Source organism: Nyctibius grandis, chromosome 5, assembly GCF_013368605.1.
Source record: "Nyctibius grandis isolate bNycGra1 chromosome 5, bNycGra1.pri, whole genome shotgun sequence".
Lineage (NCBI taxonomy): Eukaryota > Metazoa > Chordata > Aves > Nyctibiiformes > Nyctibiidae > Nyctibius > Nyctibius grandis.
The window spans coordinates 16,155,185-16,175,331 of record NC_090662.1 but is presented as its reverse complement, the minus strand read 5'-3'; the positions used below and the strand labels follow the sequence as shown (position 1 = coordinate 16,175,331).

General features: G+C 42.7%; 1 protein-coding gene across 1 annotated transcript in view; it reads right to left on the bottom strand.

Annotated features, from left to right (window-relative positions):
- Positions 1-20,147, bottom strand: part of CDHR3 (cadherin related family member 3) — a 75,031-nt gene that overhangs the window by 15,693 nt on the left and 39,191 nt on the right. The window contains exons 4-14 of the mRNA XM_068400607.1: positions 19,714-19,882; positions 17,194-17,279; positions 15,176-15,270; positions 14,967-15,071; positions 11,170-11,318; positions 9,651-9,840; positions 7,852-8,020; positions 6,261-6,360; positions 6,017-6,115; positions 2,321-2,547; positions 452-623 (exon numbers count right to left, since the gene is read on the bottom strand). Of these exons, the coding sequence (XP_068256708.1) occupies positions 452-623; positions 2,321-2,547; positions 6,017-6,115; positions 6,261-6,360; positions 7,852-8,020; positions 9,651-9,840; positions 11,170-11,318; positions 14,967-15,071; positions 15,176-15,270; positions 17,194-17,279; positions 19,714-19,882 (1,561 nt within the window). The remainder of the gene's footprint in view (positions 1-451; positions 624-2,320; positions 2,548-6,016; positions 6,116-6,260; positions 6,361-7,851; positions 8,021-9,650; positions 9,841-11,169; positions 11,319-14,966; positions 15,072-15,175; positions 15,271-17,193; positions 17,280-19,713; positions 19,883-20,147) is intronic.

Genomic DNA, 20,147 nt, shown 5'->3' with positions numbered 1-20,147 from the left:
CATACAGCATGGACCTTAGGACATACAGGTTTGCTCAGTTGTTTTGAACTGTGTACCAGCGTCTAAAGGTGAGGTATGCAGAGTAACAGAACCCACCATCGTTTCTCAAAATTTACTCAGCTGTAATTGGAAGGGAAATTTCACCCTCCATATCATTCCAGCTCATACTTTTGAAGTCCTTGTCAACTGTGTAATGAATTGCCAATTAATTAACGTGGTAGGTAATCCAGTCTTACAAGGTTCTAGGTGGCAGCACCAGCAGCCAACTTGTGGAGAGATCTCTCTTTTGGTAAGCAGCAAAGTAATGATGTGCAGAACTTGTGGATCACAACTAGCTCACCATGAGAAGTAGCACATAAACTGTGCTAGATTTTTATGTACAAATCAAAGTGAACCATCAGCATTCACCAATTTTTGAACTGCTCCCAGCTCACACACCGTGACACAGTACCTTCGTTAATGAAGTAACGGAAAGACCTGGGATCGGAATCGCGATCTTGACATTCAATCCTGAAGCCATTAACATTGGTCCCAACAGCTAAGCTGACTGGGATTTGAAATGAATAGAAATTGGGTGAACAAACTGGTTCTTCATCATTTACTTCCAAAACACTGACAGTTACCTGAAAGAAAAGAGCAATAGCAAGCTGAAGCTCCTCCACCGTGCTGGGCCAGAATTTTATTAACTTCAGAAACTGTTTGGCTTTGCCCATTTTGCTCTTTTGATGAACAACAGTTGAAGAGCAATGAACCCCCCTTCCAATCTAGTTTCTACCAGAAAATGTCTGTGATCATTTGACCTTCAATTCTTCTTATGATCAGCACTCTTCTGGGAACAGGTTACTTAACCTGAACCATCTTCCAAAACTGCGGGACTTTTGAGCTGATGTGTCTGACTATTTGAATCACCTGAATGTGTCATAGTAAGAATGAGAAATAATAATAGTACCACATATTCATTAAACTTCCTTTCAAACCTCTCAAATTGCTTCACAGTCATTAGTTAGGCTTCTTAGCATATTTAGTAATAATTCAGAGCATGCTCCATGGAAGGAAGGAAGACTCCTTATAGACTGTTCCCAGTGAGAGAGAAATGCTGGTAATGGCCTTCTGCATGGCTGGGAGCACCCCAGGTAGTGCCAGATGTGCTTAATGTCAGCTGGGATTAGCTCGCTGAGAGAAAAAGGTTACTCTTCTCAAAGCTTTTTCCTCTGATGTCTGCTGGTCTTTAACAGGCAACAGATAAACTTGTCATCATTAAAACTCCTGATGCTAAATTTTCCTTAATCATCACCTTGAAACATTATAGGTGATAAGGAGATTAAGTACCTCCCACCTAGCACCGCTGGATGGTGCTTGGCTGGAATAGAAAGCAGGCCTAATACCTGTATCCCCCCCAATAGACGTGCAAAAATCAAATGTAAAGCAGTCACAAGGGAGATGTGGAGTCTGTATGTGAAGGATGCTGGGATTCTTTGAAAGAAGTGACTATAAAATACCTTTGTGGATATACTGTCCATATTTTTTCTTCTGAATAAAATAGGTCTGGGCAGCAAACTTGAGCATAACCCTACTGTTTAATGTTATCATGGTCCCTGGCATGTTCTTGGCTCCTGCCAGATAGCACCATCGGGGACAAAACTAGATCACAGTCAGAGGAAGGCATGTGTAAGGGTCCATCCCAGTAGGCCATGTGGACACAGCTGTACTGGGTGGGCCTTCTGACATTATCCCCAAGGCTGCCCAAGCCCTCATCCCATCCCCAAGGTATGCAGCACATCCCCTCTGTCCCACCCCACGAAAACACAACTCTGATGGGCTGCAACACGATTCTTGCATTACTTTGGGCACTTTGCAGTGAAAAAAGGTCACATAAAAAATCAAAAGTATGTTTGAGCGCCAAGGGGCACTACATGAGGTCCAAAAAGGACTTGGCACTAAGCATGGCTAAAATTAGCTTGTGCTACCTGGCCTCAAGACCCTGTCCTTTTTCTATTTTCTGGTACATATGTAGCGATCTTAAGAAAATCTTAAATTGTCTAGGGTACAGAAAACAATTTCACTGCCCAGGTGAAATAAGAAAAAAAGACTGAGAAACAAAAACCACAGAGTTAAAAATATAAAAATATCACTTTAATCCTTTTTGTAAGAAATTAACCAAGACTGAGTGAACACCATCTCTTTCATCTGACTAATGTACATCTCCGTGCAGGGGTAGACTTGCCTTTACAAACCAAAATGCCCAATGTCTTACCATTCTTGTCAACAGGAAGAGAGAAAAATGTAGATAAAGGAGGAGAAGTAGCGTGGATTTACTCACAGATGCTGTTGCAGTCTTCTCTTGGTCTGAGGCCTGTACTGTGAGAATGTGTTTCTGAGTTGTTTCATAGTCTAATCTAGCTAAAATCTTCACATCTCCTTTGGTTGGGCTGATCCAGAAGATATTTCTGTAATCCCTGGTGCCTCCTCCAGCTACAATGGAATAAGTGATGACACTGGGTGGCCAGTCCTTGTCTCTGGCATTCACTCTTCCAATGCTGGATCCAACTGAGAGACAGAAAATCCGTATTTCATTAACATTTTAAACAAAAGGAAGTACAGAGTACTTGATGAAACCAAAACTTGGTGAAACTGAACTAAATATTTGTTTTAGAGTTTTTCACCCCAAAAAAGTAAAGCAAAGGTGTGAGAAATACTAGTTCGCTGTGCTATGGCTCCCCCGTGTATGGGCTTGCCTGCTAGCAATAAATACCAAAACACGAGGAGCCTATAGAGAACCACAACAGAAGTGCTCTGGTGGTAAGGGCCACCTCAAGCCCTGCACCAACATGCACGAACTCCTGCCTTGTGGCAGCCCAAGTGCTGGCTTGGTTGGAGGAACAAGGCTCTTTGTCTGCCTTGAAAAGCAATTGCTGCTGTTCCTTCTGAGGTGTTTGAAAAGCAGTTTGAATTACCTTCATGCGGAGCGTTTCTGAAGCAAACTACAAATGGCAGTGCTGTAAACTGTGAGAACAGAGATGGGCCTGTGCATGCCTATCTCTGCAGACATTGATTCAATGCTAAATGCATCCACGTGACCCAGGGATATACAGGATGAATAGTCCACATGCACAGAGTAAGACAGAAGGAGGAGGTAAATGCAGGGTTGGCATTTTTTTTCTTTCCTGACCATGTGAACTCCAGCCCTACTGCAAACTGTTGGCTCCTGTTTGGTACAGCAATAGCAAGCACCCTGTTAATGTCAACTCAGCTCGAAATAAAAGGCAGTTTGAGTCCAAAAAATATTTCTCTTGATAGTCTCAGTATCCAGCAAAGTTCTGTGGCCAACACAGAGAGGTTTACAGACATATCCATGTCACAGATGGGTTTCAAGTATCAGATTTCTAAGGTACACGTCACTGGTATGAGAAGACACACACAGAATAGGAAATGCCACAAAATTCGTGGCATCTTAGCCACTGGGAAACAGTGCAGAAAGCCAAGCTCCATCCATGCACCATAGAAATAAAAGTTGGGCAAGAACAACAGGCTGCTGAGCAACGCAAGGCGCTGGCATGAACACCTGAAGGTCGGGGTCCTCTGGCTGCTGAGTGGCCGCCCTGTCCCTCCTTGTCCACCCTTAGCCCTCCTTGCTTTCCTGCCAGTTTGGCTCGTGCAGGGGCCAGGGCTGCCAGTGTCCCTCTGCCAGGCAGACCCCTCTGGGAGCCAGCCCCGCCCTCACTCCCAGGCAATGATGCAGCTTCACTGTACTCAGCAGTGACCGATGATGGCTTCTCCACAGGGCAGGCAGGAATGATTTTTGGCAGACCTGTGGACCTTGGCAGGATCCTCCTGACCAGAGAAGGAAGAAAACAGAGAGCTGAGGGTGAGGGCTGCAAATCTGGGCTTGCTCCTTTGCCCATGGCAAGGGAGAGGAGGTTGTGGGCAGGCTGGAGGGGTTGCTTGAAGCCTGCCTTTTCCTCCCCCCCACTCCCTCCCTCCTGGCTTAGGCAAATGGACAGAGAAGCATCATAGAGCCCACAGGTCTGCTGGCCACAGCTACAGCTGCCTTCGCTTGTGCTTTGAGCCCGCCTTGGCCAGAATGTTTTGATGAACTCAAGCAGATATGAGATTATCTGGCTGCTAAATCTTCTGGAGTTTCATGGGCAGCTTCATCATGTTCCACTCAGATGCAGTGATGAGGTTGGATGGGATGTCTTCCTCCGTGACGTGGCCGTTGGGGCAGGTTTATGAGTAACAGCAGCCTGGGGCAGTGTTGGACGTGCTGGAGGACAGGGCTGTGGTTCAGAGGGACCCAGCAGGCTGGAGCTATGGGCCAGCAGGACTCGTGGAGCTCAGCACAGACAAATGCAAAGTCCTGCACCTGGGCCAGAACAAGCCCATGCATCAGCACAGGCTGGGACTGACTGAGCAGGCAGCAGGTCTGCAGGAATGGACCCCAGGTGTTGGTGGACAAGTTACACAAGAACAACCAGGGCACGCCTCGGGGAATGGAGACCGCATACTGGGGCTATATTAACAAGTGTGTTATCAGCACATGGTGGGAAGCGACTACTCCACTCTGCTCAGCACTCATAAAGCTACCTGCGACCAGTTTGGGGGCCCAGGTACAAGAGAGATGCTAACAAACTGGAGAAAGGCTGGGAAGGGCCCCCAAGATGATGGGGTTGAGCAGAGGATGCAGGAGGAGAGGCTGATGAGGCTGGGTTTGTTCAGGCTGGAGAAGGGAAGGCGAAGGGGGGATTTAATTGCTTTGCTCTACTACCTAAAAGGCGATAATACAGAGGACCAAGATACACTCTTCTCAGAAAAAGACAGTAAAAGGGCAACAGAGAACAGACACAAGCTGCAACACAGGAAATTCCAGCTGGGTGCAAGGTAAAATTACTTACTTGCTTAGCTGGAACAGGGGCTCAGAGAGGCTGTGGAGCCTCCATCCTTGGAGATTTTCAAAATTCAACTGGATGAGTCCCTGAGCAACCTGATCTAACTTTGAAAGTATCTTCACTTTGAGCACGAATTGGACTTGAGACCCCCAGAGGTCCCTTACATCTCCAATTTTTCTGTGACCCTAGGAAGTCCAGAATAAGGGTCAAGATTTATCCAGCATGTATCTAACAGACCTCTCAATTTTTTCTCAGCCAACAGAATAAAGCCAGTAAGTGAGGTCCTGGGATAGAAGGCCTGAGTTTGGTACATTGGGACATATGAGGGAGAGGCTGAAGCTGGAGAAGATGCCATTCCCATGCCAACCACTCTGTGCCCCAAGCAGCACAGCACAGAGCAGGCTGGCAGTTGCACCTGGCACATGAGGATTACCAAGGAGGCAAGATGCCATGGCACTGCTCTGCAAACTCATGAGATGCAGGACTCACCAGGGGACAGGAAGGGTGCTGAGGTGGGAGTCAAGCATGTGAACAGTTTCAACAAATTCAGTTTTAAGGCCACGTTTGCAGCTGCTGGTCCTGGGCTGTTGCAGGAATGGGAAAGACCCTGGCTCCAGGCACGAGGAGCTGCTCTGGCTGCTGTCTGGCTGAGCAAAGCCTCCCCCTCCAAGCACTCCCATCCCAGTGGGTACCCACTGCACCCGAGCTGAGTTGGATCTAAGGGGACAGTGGGGTGGCCATCCTGCACCATGCCTGGGACAAAGGGGTCCTCACTCATCTGTGTCAGTCTATAATGGTTTCTTTGCACCATCACAGTCCCTCCAAAAGGCTAATTTCGCAAAAGCAGAAAGACGGTCTAAAACAAGACATCTGAGTTCAGTTTCTGGATGTGTCACAGATTTCTTGTGCAATTGCTGAATTTATCTGTGTCTCAGCTTCCATCTGTACAATTGGAGTTGTTGCCAGTTTTGTCTATTTAAGGGTAGTAGGTGGTTGTACAGTGAGACCCTGGTTGAACTGGAACTTTGAGCCATTCTCCTCATTCAAATATATGAAAATCCATTTGGAGCAAAAAGGTACTTATCGACATGACAACATTATTTCTATCATGTAGGTGCTAGTTACGGTACCTCTAGTAATTTCTAGAACATTAAATTCATATGATAAATTACTGAAGACTGGAAAAAATTCATTCACTGGCTTTATCCTGATGTAAATGTAGATAATATCTGGAAATAAAACAGATGATTAAATCATAGTTAAGTATGGCTGCGAAAATTTCTCATGCATATATTCACAATACATATGGTATTCTTCTGTCCATGCTGTTACAGCACAGGAGAATATCAAAAGAAGTGTAAAAGGGATACTTGCTTGAGTAGTTAGGACGGGCAGTATCTTGCACCCTGACAGTCAAAGAATAAACTTCAATTCCTAGATTAGCTGGGTTTTCTAAATCAATACTTTCAGTCATCTAAATTAAAAAGAAACACAATTGTATTTATACTTCCTTACATAAAGTCACAATACACAGGATGGCAATTACTTTTTTCAGCATTCTGTAAGTGTGGTCTCTCCTTGGATATATTGAATTGCCCTATAAGAGTCGTATAGGCTATTAATCAATTACAGGATTGAATTCCAGGCTTTTTCTACATGTTCACACTCTGGTGTCTCTTGGCAATTCAAAACTCTTTCCTTCTGCCAACAAAATATCTTCCCCTTAAGCGCAGGAAGGTCTATTATTTGGATGATAAGATATTGGCCTTTTACCTGGTTAACTCAAAGAGTATGTAATGAGCTGGTGATTTGCTGTGCCCTTGGTTGGCTCAACAAGAATCTGCTGTTGCTACACAGCAATAGTTACTCCTTGAGCTCATGCCTGCAGACACATACTAAAGGTATCAGGTTCAGCCACAAGTGTTTACCCAGGAATCAAGTTGTTACTAAATGGGGGCTCACTCAGATTTAAATCCTAATCTCCTGAACTCTCTCTCTGTAGGAGCTTCTTAAACTCCAGGCCAACAGGACTAAAGCACAAATATCCACTGTTTATCATCTACAGGGAAATTCCTGCAGGGACAGGACACTTCAGACAGCCTGTTACATTATACATACATGGTGATCAAAGGGCTGACAACAATCCTATCCTGTGCAGCAATGAAAATGGTTTTTATGGTGGCAGATGAAGCAGCTAAGGGCAGTGTGCATTGACATGTATACCTCAGGTCAAAAATTAAAGTAAGCCATACAAAATTGTTTTACTGCTCCTGTAGCACTCTTGTCTTTTAGACAGAATACCTATTTTTTGTTATGCTTCCCTTTTTCTGTATTTGTCCACAGTTATTTTTAAAGCAACAGAACAACTACCATTGCACATGTCCAGCAACTGGTGGGGGTTCTGGCCAATGCAAATATACTGTCAGCTATCAGCATAAGGAAACCATATTTTGACATGCAAAAGAACACAAGTTCCACCGTACTTTTGTGAAAATTTACCACTCAAAGTGGTTTTACAATTCTGACCAATGAAGCTGCGAAGTAATTACTGAGTGTGGGATTTCTCAAGTATTTCAATTCTTCATGCTGAATAGCATGGATCTTCCACAGTCTGTCCTGAATAAATGGGTATGAAATGACATCAAATTTCTCTATTTATCCACATCAAAGTTGGTGCTTCACACTCCCTAAAAAAGGATTTTTTTTTCAATCGTATCTAGCACATGTACTTAAAACTGGAGAAAGCAGTTCTCTGTTCACCAATTCTGTAGAACCCATAGAAAGTATCCTATCAAAGGGTATGTAGTTCACATCCAGTCAAAACAGTCATTCTCCACATCATACCCACTGTGACATGAATTACAGTAATCCTTTTTTCTTGTACAATTAATTCAAAGAACTTATAATATTTCATAAATTGACTTCTGAAATGGGACAATCTAAAATAAAGCCACAAACGACTGACCACAAGTCGTCCAGACACAGCGGACTCCAGAGCAAAGTTATTGCTTCCAAAACCAGATAATCCAGTGAAATTAAATCGATTGTTTGATGGATCAACATCAATATCTTTACAGTAATTTCTAAGATCAAGAAGAAATGTGCCAGCAGTCGTATTTTCATTTGCCTCTTTCCTGTTTAAAACAAACATATTTCCCATCAGAGCAACTTACATTTCTCCTCTTGAACTTTTCATATATTACATGCCAAAATATTGACTTCCCTTTATTTTCTAAGTGAAATCCTAGATCTAAATAAGCAACAGTTGATGAAGCAACCCAGTATCTGATCCATACGCTGTGGTGGGTAACAGCCCTGTACAATGGGCGGGACATAAACATTTAGCCAGATCCAAATGACAAACCTGGAACTCAACTAGCCTTCAGAAGCTCCCACGAGATCTTAATGTTCAAGATTAGTTCAATTAATAATTAGCATTTTAAAACATCTTTACAACATTCGTTTCTTCAGTATGTTAATGTTCTCCTGATGAGAAGCTCATTCTTTTATGCTTAACTAAGAGCTGGACCATACTGCTGTTTTGTGAAAGTAGGTAGCATTTCTGGCCCTGCTGTTGACAGTGAGGGTCCCTGTGATGCACATAATGGAACTGGGGGCAGAGGGTTTCGATTTAAATTTTTTTTAATCAAGAGAATTAAATACAAAAAAATGAAGAACCAACTGAAATATCATTAAGCCCTGATTTTGTTCCCTTGTGCAATCCCTGTAAGGCTAGTTCTTTATTTGACCACATTTTTCCCTGAAGATTTTTGCTTCCTTCATATCAAAATTTAAGCTCACTAGATAACAAAGAGACTGTTGTGTTAGTCATTGATGTAACTAAGCAGCATTCTGAAGAACTGGATTCTCTTCCTGACAGTTTGTAAAAGTATGTGATTTAAATGTAAGACATTTCTATTAGATAGTGAACAAGCAATTTAAACAGATACCCACTAACCGGGTATTCCTCATTGCATAGGTTCTTGGCCTGAGATGCTGGAGTTTTATCTGCAGGACCGTCAAATTACTGTAAGTGCACGTGAAGAACTGCACTATGCAATGCGGTGTACCCTGAAAGATCAGAGCCCAGGCACATCAAACACTTCAGATGGACAATTTTGACTTCAGTCTTTCTATGACACACTTCATCTGTAAAATGGAGTTAATGTTATGTCCTCATCTGCAAATATAAACTACCTGATCATCACAAAGGTCTCAGAGAATCCATAGCCATAGCAAAGTCCATGACTAAGTTACTATGCACAGAGGACACATATAAGAAGAGGTGATCTGGGCTCTGAAGACCTTGCAGATTGCATTAGACAAAAACCATGAAGGTCACCAGGGAGAAAATTAGAAGAGAAGATCAGGAAGTGTAAAATAAAACTCCAGAACTGACTGGTGAATGATTCCCCATAGTTTAGCATAAAGTAAGAAAGGAGGAGCATGGATCTGTATGGATCAGAAAAGTAACTCTATAACACATGGCTCTGATATCCTAAGGGTTTAGGTATCTGAAAGAAAGATAAATAAATTACCTGACTGTATACAGATATTTTTAGCCCAAATTTCCAGTTTGAACATGACAGAAAAATGAGTTTTGTGCCATAAGACACAGTGAACACTAACCTTTAAAGGCTTAAAGATAAATGTCCATTTGAACCTCTATCTGTAGTAGGTCTGGGGACCCGAACTGATGTGCCCTAGACTGCACACTGGTCTGGGGAAACAAGGCAGCCCTAAGGCAATGAAGAGCCTCAATACCTGAAGGTAGAAGGATTGCATTCTGGTGGGTTGTCATTGATATCGTCAATAATGATGGTGATCTCCAATTCACTGGTGTGACCACTGCTGGGGCTGTCCTCCACCCGGACTATCACTGAAACATTAGGATGGAGCCACAGTGGAAGGGCATCTCGGTCAATTCTCCCAGTCACCTGCAGCACTCCAGTCGCTGGGCAGAAAGCAGCCAGAAGTTAGATGCTCACCATGGAAGGAAGTAACAAACACTTGTGGTGTACATGCAAGAGGACAGGGTACCTCAGCAGACATGTAGCAGAATAAAAAGTATTCTGTTCTGTGCAAATCATGGCTGGTTTAGTTATTTTTTTTTAAATGGTACAAAATGGCTCTGAAAATTCTGTGTAAGACTTTAATGGGTAGATACCCATTGCTCAAAAATACACCTCAGCAGAGGGCTTGGAAAGCAGTTAGATTTCCCTTACACTCTCAAAGAGCCAGTGCAAGTCAGAGTTGAGTGCACTCACACAGCATCAAGGACAATGAGCTGCTAATGCCTGTGCTGTCCTTGCTCTCTAGCTAGTAAGACCACTTCACTTTCTACTATTATCATTCAAGCATCCTTCAGCACCTCTAAATCTACTCACACATCAACAGAACTGCTCTTAGCTGTGACGGGTTGCGCCAGGTGCTCTGGTCAGCCATTCACTTAATAATTTTTTTCACTTCTGTTAGCTTATGTTCAAAAAGAGAAGGTTTTTGTGGCAGAGCACAGTACTATTCCCAGAGCACAAAGGTGGTAAAGGAACAGTGTATATATCCTCTGCCTTTTGGAGTGTAGTTGAGGGGGAGGGTGGCAATACCTGGCCAAAGGACATAGGGAATCCAAAGCATTTAAGGATCATCCTGATCCCCCACAGCACTGTGTTGTGTGGCTCCTCTTACAGCTGTGATAAGATGTTATAAAGCAATAGCAGACAAGGAGCAAAGCAGTCACTGAATGCCACCCCTGGAGTAAAAGCCTCAGGGCTGGTGTATGCACCCCACAGAGCATGGGGAGACAGGACCAGTGTGAGAGAGAGGACTCTTGGATGGCCTTTCATGAGGAGGGTCATGAATTGAGCAATGAAGATGAGGTGCAGATTTGCTGTGCACTTCAATGCTAGAGCAGATTTCAGGTAGGAGAGAGGATATTATGGTCTAACTGTGTGCAGCTGTTTCAAGAGCCCTAGAAGGGTCATTGCAGTCCTCAGAGATTAAAAAGAAGGCAGTTAATCTTCCTTCCACCCAAGGGACCATCACCCTTCAGCCATAAGTCAATATTTGGCAATAAGTCACCTTTAGTCTACTTTCTTCAAGATATCTTACTGAATCTTGGTCAGCTGACCAAAGAATTTGACCCTAATAATGTACTGAGCATTTCTTATTTCTAGTGGTAGCCACAGCATAAAGTAAGTCAATTTAAAATTAAGGCAAAAACATTTTCTCCAAAGTAGCCACTCTCTTTTTTGGGTGTCAGAAGGCATATTTTTGTTTGCCTTACATGGATTTATGGAGAAATATCCTTCAGAAGACTGGATGCTGTAGAAAAGTCTGCTGGGAGAGTCTTCATCATCAGGATCTTTAGCTGTTATATTGGCAACAATGGTGCCTGGGCTTTGCTCCTCCGGAATCCTGTAGATTCTTTGTCTTCTACAAGATAAAACAAAATTCAGCAAAGCTCACATCTGTGTTTGCAAGGGCAGCTGATCACAGACTTAGCTGAGCAGCCAACTGTAGCAGCAGAGCCATGGCCACGCTGGGTTCAGAGATGGCTATTTGCATGTCAGGGCAAATATCCCCATCACTGGTTCTGCCAGCTGGACGTGTAGCAATAGCTGAACTGGTATGTGGTCATAAAGCATGACATAGCCACACAACTAAGTGTCCTTCCCCTGCAACTTTTTCACAGTAAAAACCATTTGACTTTCACAGAATCATGGAAGCTGGAGATGGAAGGGGCTGTTAAGTCATGCGGTCCATCTCACTACAAAGCCATCAGCTGGTAAAGCCACTTGCTTTAATTCTTCATTTTGCAAGAGAAAAACAAAAATAGAAGCAGTAATGTAATTAATCATCTTTTGGAATGAATGCTGGAGGCTTTTGGGGGACAACAGTATTACTAAAAATCTGAGTTGCCCCGGCAGTAGGTGGAGGCAGGGAAGAGCACTCCTGTGGGTGCCCACCAGATAAACATGCCCTGAACTCCCAGCAACATCTGTCTGTCTGATTGATTTTACATAGAGAAAATGGTTCTTTACTGCTGCTGTTTGGTATGCCAGTGCTCACAAATTTCCCATGAATTAACTGAGTTTAATAGTTCAGATACAATCTGGCAGGCAATTGTGCAGGATTGCTTAAAATGGTTGCAGTTGCGTGTTCACATGGGTACTCAGGGATGTAATTATGGTACTTGAACCACATACAAAAGCAGGCATGGACAAGCACAACAAAAACTGTGCAAGGAAGTTATGAAGGCTTACTTACTCTACTGAAACACACACAAACACACAAACATCTGCTTCTACGAATCAAAGGGAATTGAAGGTGCTCAAGAGTTCAGAAAACCATTAGGCGTATGTTTCAAGACTGAATTCTTTTTGAACATTTTAAATTTCCTGTGCTACCACTTAGTTAATTGTCTAGTCTATAGTTTCCAGTATAGAAAAGTATGAGCCCTTCATTGTCATCTGAAAACCAACATCAATGCGCACTTAGCGATTAGAGCAGAGAACTGCAGAGACAGAACAGAAGATCCCATGCCTCCAGTTCTCCACTTGCAATTTTAAAAATGGTTAAGAAGACACAGTATCTTCAACTGTTTTGTCAGCTCATATGAAAAGAGGAAAGCATGTAGGAGAGAAATCACATAGCGTTTTCCCAGTAAAAACACCTAACTTACAGCCAGAAGTAAACAAGGAGTTTGTGAAGGCTGCAGAGTCAGTGTATTTATTAAGTTTCTATGTCACTCTTGGCATTGGATCTCTTCCTTCCTTGTTCTCCTGTTGCTTCCAAAGTCACTCAGAAACAAAGCAAATAGCAACAGATCTCCTTCACTGCTACCAAAAATGCCACCCCAAAATGCCTCTCTGATCACTGGGGAATACGGGAGGGACAGATCTCACTGGTTTTGACTCTAAGTAGGGAACTCCCTATGCTCACAGGGACCACAACTCTGACCTCTCTGTGGACACCAAACTCACCAGAGCTCCACCTTCACAGCCCTACCAGCCCCGCTGCGCCCTGCATGGGCCATTGTCCCGTCCCCAACAGATCTCTTGGGAAGAAATGTGATGTTTTCGAGCACATCCCTGTAGCACCAAGTACTAGTACAACTGGGGAAGAGTTGGGGCCATTTCCTACACAGCTATGTCTGGGCTGTGTCCTGTTGTCCATCTGTCTGCCACCTGCCAATGGCTTTTTACAGGAGGATTCAAGGAGACCTTTTAGACACTGCAATGTAATTGTGAAGGAAGCATATGTTTTCTTGTCTTCTCCTTTGTTTTCCTGACTCCACAAGTTTTCTGTTGATTTTAACAGCCAGAATTTCCAAAGGCTGAATGCCAATGTAGTGTTGTGAACACCAAAACCAGATGTGTCTGTATATACTATGGGAACAATTAAAAAGACCCTTTGAAACTCTGTTCTTGACAGCTTTGATCGGGAGAAAATAAAGAAGGTTTGCTAACTCATCAAGTTTCCGCAGCTCCCATCCCAGCACTATTTATTACAGTGTCAGAAAGTACGTAGCCCCAGCATGCAGCTCACATTTTAGCAGGGGAGAGGCCATATATGTGCATACTGAGGACAGCTCATGAAGCATAATTTAATCTAAAGTTCTTTACAAACTGAGCTGCTCTTTTTGCTCTGTAGCTTCAATCTAAAAGGGAGAAGATTCAAGCAAATACCAGGACTTATTTGTGCCATATGAGAACTGAGTCTTAGACTTTAGGTGTTATGGATGATCAAGCCACTGCAGCTTTCACTAATTCGAACAAGCAGATAAATATTTAAAAGAGCTCCTTTAGCATTCCAGATATAAGGATAAATAAACAGAAATGGCAACATTTGGAGGAAATAATCAGTCTAGAACACAATGTGCAAATGTTGGCACCGGGAAGAGGATTCCTCCTGCTTGTAGCAGTACAGTAACGTGGAGCGAGCTGTTAACCTTATTGATTATTGCAGAGATGAAGTTCAATTATTAAATAAGTAGCAACAAAAAAAATCCATGTCTGTTTGTAACATTTCTTTCTTCTGTTTCTTCAGATTCTCCACCCCTTTACTCAGGAAGGTCCAAATCCTTGGCCTCAGCCCAGGAGGCATGCATGGCTCTGGCTCCACAAAGCACCCAGAAGATTGCTCCAAACAAGTGGCTGGAAATCTCTTGGCATGGCCCAGGTGCTACACTGTCTTCTCCTTTGCATAGACAGCAGAAGGGCAGCCGTCATCAAAATTCTCAGCAGGGACCTTGCAGAAGCTCAGGATCAGAAGACACAAAGAGAGTGTCTTGAATCCAATCAGTGTCTCATGCAAGTGACAAAGGTAAATCAACAACAGAATCAGATCGACTGTAATAATTGTCAAGCTCCTGCTTCAGAAACAATTGTCCATCGTGCTTTCCACTGCAAAACAGCCTGTTGGTGGCACATGTACATTCTCTCCCATTTTTCCAGATTTTCAACAATATTCCTGATTCCAACTAAAACTCCATTAGTCTTCAAAAGCTATTTCTGACTTGTCTGTTTTGACACTATTTCCTGCTTACGACACAGTAAGAGCTGACAATGTTTCAAAGATCACCGGGATTGTTTACAAGTGTAAGTGTCTGGGAAGAAGAGGAAGGCGGATCAAAAGTGAGACCTTTTTATGTCTAGACATTTCTGCATGAATAAACATAATTATGATGAGATGCACATCTGCATGAAGGGGAAATTCTATATGAATGTATTCACACAGGGTAGAATTCATCTCTTTGTCTGAACTTGTCCAAAGGTCTTTGCACAGCTTTAACCTCTCTAAATGCTAACAAGTACAACAAGTTGGTTTGGCTGTTCTTAGCATGAAGGCAGAGCCTGGAAAACTTGAAACTATTAAGAATATAAATAAGAATAAAAGAGGGAAATGAGGGCAAAGCTTTACAGTAAAAGAACAGGAATCATAGCAAAATGAAAATATTGTTTTCCGTAGTATTTTGTTGTTATATTTTCTTGTCCTTATACTACACCCTCCCATTGGTACCAAATCAGTAAAGCTGGGAAAACATCTACATTTTGAGTACAACGGAAGTTTTTCACTCACGTGGTAAAGTAAGGTCTTTCATCATTGATGTTAATTATATTTATATTCACTGTTTTAGTCGAGTTGAGTCCATCTGGATCTGTCACTGTTATATTTAAAAAGTAACTGTTAAATAAGAAAACAAACAAGAATCGTGCTGTGGCTATGTAGGAAAACATTTCTCTGCCTACTGTAAGCTAATAGACCACATGAATAAAATACATTCTCACCAATGTGGATCTTTCTCATAATCAAATTCTTTTGTGGAAAAAATGGCTCCACTTTCCAAGACCAAGAATGGCACTGATGCAGGGAGCAGTGAATACTGAAATGAAGAGAGCAAGAAATTAGTCTTGGTATCTTTAAACAACCCTCCATTCATTCCTTGCCTTGTAAAATGGAGCAAGTTATAGTACAATATTTGCCTCAAAATTTTGTGTATTGAGACATGCTGACATACAGATGCCAGCAAAAGCCCTAATCATCTGAGCTGAAGTAGCTCAAACTTGGTCATACGTGCTTTGCTTGACAGCCAGCAGAGAGTCACCGACACTGAATTACATTAAAGCCCTCTGTGAACTCCGGCTCTGCAATGAGAATTTCACATAGAGGCCAGCGAGCAGAGCCACAGCGCGGGAAGCAAGAACTGGCTTTGTGGTGACAGCAGAGCACATGCACAAAGGAGAAGGGAGAGAAGAAGGGATGAGGCTGGATTGGGAGGGCATAAGACATGCCATGCAGGAGCAATGAAGTTTAGGGGTCCAGACGATGGGAGAGGCCTAGGAGGGGAGAGTGGACTTTTAGGGAGTACACAAGGGTGTGAGGCTGAAAGGTGTTCACAACAGCTTGGTGTTAACGTGGTTGTTCAGCCATGGCATGTAGCAGCGGCTGCTTTGTGCATTGCACAACACAAATGGGTACTGCACCAGTGCATGGGTGCAGGCGGGAGCTGAGCACTCTGGCACCCTACACAGCAGGGAGAAAAGCAGCACCCTGATCCCCACGGCTGCAGGGTATCTACCACACACCCACCACGTCCTCCCTGCTACCGTCCACGTGCCTCTGCCAGGCCATCACCAATGAGCCCTCAAGGACATTTCCTTTGCTAGTGCAGGTGTTAATAATACTCATAAAATCTGAAGTACGCAACATCAGAGGCTCATGCACCGTACAAGTAATCTGCAGAATCCACTGAGCAGATCTGTCCAGGGGATGCAACTGCTCTCATGTTACCTTTTGGGAAAAAGCAGGAGGTACAGAGAGCTGAGCGAAACAACTTGCCTTCTGCAGTGATAGATTTAATTGAAATTGCTGTAAAAAAAGCAGCTAAGTGATCACAATTAACAATTTTTTTGCCAGTTGATCTTTCTAAATTCCCTCGCCGGAATATTATTTTACCTGTTGCCCAGCATTTCTATATTTGCAGCTTCTTCTTATGTCTGAGCTTTGTCAGGGGTTAGAAGGCGTGTGGAACTCACTGCCGTTGCTTTCAGGAACAAAGTAGAGCTAAACCCCAGGCCTATGCTTCCCTCCTCATCAGCTTGGGTTTGGTGGTTTGTCTGGGCAAAGCCTGAGGATGGACTTCAAGGTAATTGCTCTCTTGAATAATGCTACACATTGAAGTAGCATCTTCAGGTTCAGTTCTTGAATGTGCTGTCTTTTATAAAGCCAAAGCCAACAAAGCAAAGCCACAAAACAATTCTTAGGTAAGTGCAGTTGCTTTTCCCCTGTCTACAAACAAACTTAGCACTTTCCAGAAATTTTTGCTGATACTAAGAGTATTTTCAGATCAGCTAACACATTTTCGTAACTGAAGGTCACAGTTTGCCCTGTGATTGTCAAAAAGCTGAGATTCAGTTGCCTTGTAAGCGATTTCCTTCCTGTCTCGTTTAAAAGAATTTACATTGCAATACAGAAGGTTAAAAATTTAATTTCCTTTTAGTCACTCTCATCTACAAGAAATGTTTTGCAAGGCATTTAAAAAAAAAAGGAGACAATTTCTACTGTATCTCTGATTAACTATATCAAACTCTGCCTTCAATATCCCTTAATTTTGGAGGGCTGAGAACGCAAATTACAATTTGTGTCCAAACATTGAGGCTGGGTTTTCTTAGTTTATTATTGAAAATGCTTCTTTTTTCCTGTTTTCCTGATAAGGAAGGGAAGTTGTTGAAAGATGCTGGCAATTAGCATTTCAGATACAGTGGATTATATCATCTCTGTTTTTTTTTTCTTTAATACAACTTACTTTGAGTTCAGCATTTTCAGGATCAGCTGCATCAACTTGGTAAATGCATTCCGGAGGTGTTCCTTCCAAGACATAGATCGTTACAGCTGCATGGATATAAGTGTACTCAGTGTTAACTGGGTAAGAATAAAGGGCACAGCAGCAAACATACCAATACACTGAAGATGTCCAGACCAATTACTGCCTGCTGCTTCACAAGTGTAATTCCAAAATCATCACAAAGAGCACAAATACTCAAAAGAGAAAAAGAAACCAATTGCATATCTGTTAACAGGCAACCATCGCTGTGAGTTGCAATATGAATTGTGCCTTCGGGAGAAAGACTGATCTCTACATATGGCCTATCTTGAGCTGCTCACAGGGTATGGAGTAAAATGACGCATTTGGGCTACACCTGTGTCTTCCTTTACTATGCAGATGGGGAGAATGTAGCCCTGTGCTAGGTCCTTGTCGCCATCCCCTCCCTGTCCACCCCCTGTGCCCTGCCAGGACAGCTCAGGGCCTTTCCTCTTAATCTCTGCTTTTCCTTTACACCTGCGAGGTAAATAAACAGTGGATGGTCTGCACTGACTTAAATTTTTGCCTTATTAAGGGTGCTAATTCAGTACAAGGTGTATTTCTTTCTATGTCAGGAATTCTCACAGCTGGGCCATCCCGTCCTGGGCCACTGGCAACAGGCTTAGCTCTCCTTGGGGACAGCGATTAACAGAACAACAGATCTTTAGATCACATTATTTGCTTTATGCCCTTTTGTGTCTGCTGGACCTGCTGTTTCTGGACTATTAATTTCCACTGTGACCCCTGCTGACGGCTGCTTCTCATCAGAGCTGTGGGAATCCCAGAGCAGCGTAATGAGTTGTTCCCAGAGGACAACAATATGAATATAAAGTTTAATGAGAGGGAGATGCTTTTTCATAACCAGTGAATGCGCAATTAGTGTCTAATTGTAGCTGGTACTGTTAACTAAAGTCACACAGTTAGACAGACCAGACATCTGTGCTCACCAATTTATGGCAGCTCTAGCTGAGAGTTAAGCTGATGCACTTATTTGTAACAAGCTCCCACGTAAAGTGTGTTTCATGCTGTGCCGATCCCCTGAAGTGTCACATCTAATTATTATTAGATTCCAGCAGCACCCATGATATGCAAGACACCAGCTACACTGAGAAGATGACACAGCCTCTTCCCTAGGGGAAGCTAATTTGCTTTACAAACTAAGGATTGTATGGAAGCAGGAACGTCAATGTGCTTCGGAGGCACTAGTGAAGCGGGCTGGATTTGAGCGGGCCCAGGCTGAACCCGTCTGGGTGACAGGCAGAAGTCAAGGCTGCAAGTCGCAGCCTGTGTAATGCTGCTGCTAGTCCAGATCTCGGAGGGGTTCAGTAGTCAGCTCCAAATACCTACCACAAACAGAACACAGGTTGATATTTTCAGATAGAAAAAAAAAATTAATATTGAATTATTGAATGCTCTTCCATACAGTGCTGTTGGAATGTCAAGACTTCAAACAGGCCTCTCAGTACCTCAGGAAATAGTAAGAGTGCATTTTTACACGCTACCTGAACTGTTCTGTCTGTGTGTGAACTCATAATAAATGCATCGCTATACTCTGTCGCCTCATGGTACAATTTTTCCGGGTTCTTCTCATTAGTAAATAAACAAAATAAGATTGCTCAGAGAGTAAGACAACTATTTCCTGTCCTTTTTATTGATGGCGTTGTCACTTGTATTAGGTACTGCACGGCATGCAAAGCCTGCACTGACAGACGGGGTCCAGACACCCCAGCCTCATTCCTAAGGCTACTGTAAACTCCTCCCTGTTGCACTTTTGCTAGTGGTCTGAAAGTAAACCTGGTTAAGGCCATCTGCCCCACGCAGGAGGCAGAACTCTTTGCTTCTTTCCATTTGCACCACCATAGATCAACAATCTCTGAGATCTCACTCTTCAAACTGATTTTCCACTTAATTTCTCATATGCAGGTGCAAATACAATATACAGGTGTAAAACACTGGCAGAGCAATGTTTTTATCATTTTCCCTCAGAAATTCTTGCACATACACAATATACACTAATTTAAATTTTTCTTGCTTCTCCAAATCAGTCCATTTTTCCACAAAACTTAAACATGTGCCCATACTCAATGGTTATATCCCCACTAAACTTCAAGTTTCTAATACATACATTCAGGTAGGTATTCATCTCATCAAAAAAAAGAACATATATATTTATTGGTATAAAAAAATTTTTTTTTCCTTATAATTCTTCAGGTGCTTCAAAATAGTTAAATCATTTTTGGTCAAAGCTTCAAGAAAACTAAAAGGGCATTGCCAGAGATGAAGCATACCAAATATTCATGTAAAATAAAGCTCTGATAAAAAGTGTCCTGTTCCTCCCTTGTTTTCCTAATGGAAAACACTTAGACCACTTTAGCTACAGGCGCTGTATACAGCTATATTTTTTCTTTAATCTGATGTCATCTATTCAAGTATTGTTCTTTTCAAATACCACTACTGTCTTACTTTGAATTGCCATATTTCCTCGAAATACAGGACGTTCATTTTTATCTGTTACTTGGACAGTTAGTATGTTAAGGTCAGTTCTCCCAGTTGTGTCTTCAACGAAAATCTGTAAATCAAACCTCTTTGGCATAGTTTCATAATCTAAGACAGGGTTTCCTGTGGTAACAACCTGAAAAGGAAAAATTATTATTAGACCATGATGCAAGAGATGTAAGTTATAGTCTATGCAAGTGAATACAAGTAAAGGGATGCTTTCCATTAGTAAGCAGTGAGTATTTTACATCATCTACTTGCCGGCACATTTCTTGTCAGCGGCAGAAATGTGAGAAAAACAGAGTGGAAAGACCAAAAGATGTGGCTTCATGGAGCAACTCAAGGACGACAGGACAAGAGGACACAGCCTCAAGCTTCGCCAGGGGAGGTTCACAGAATCA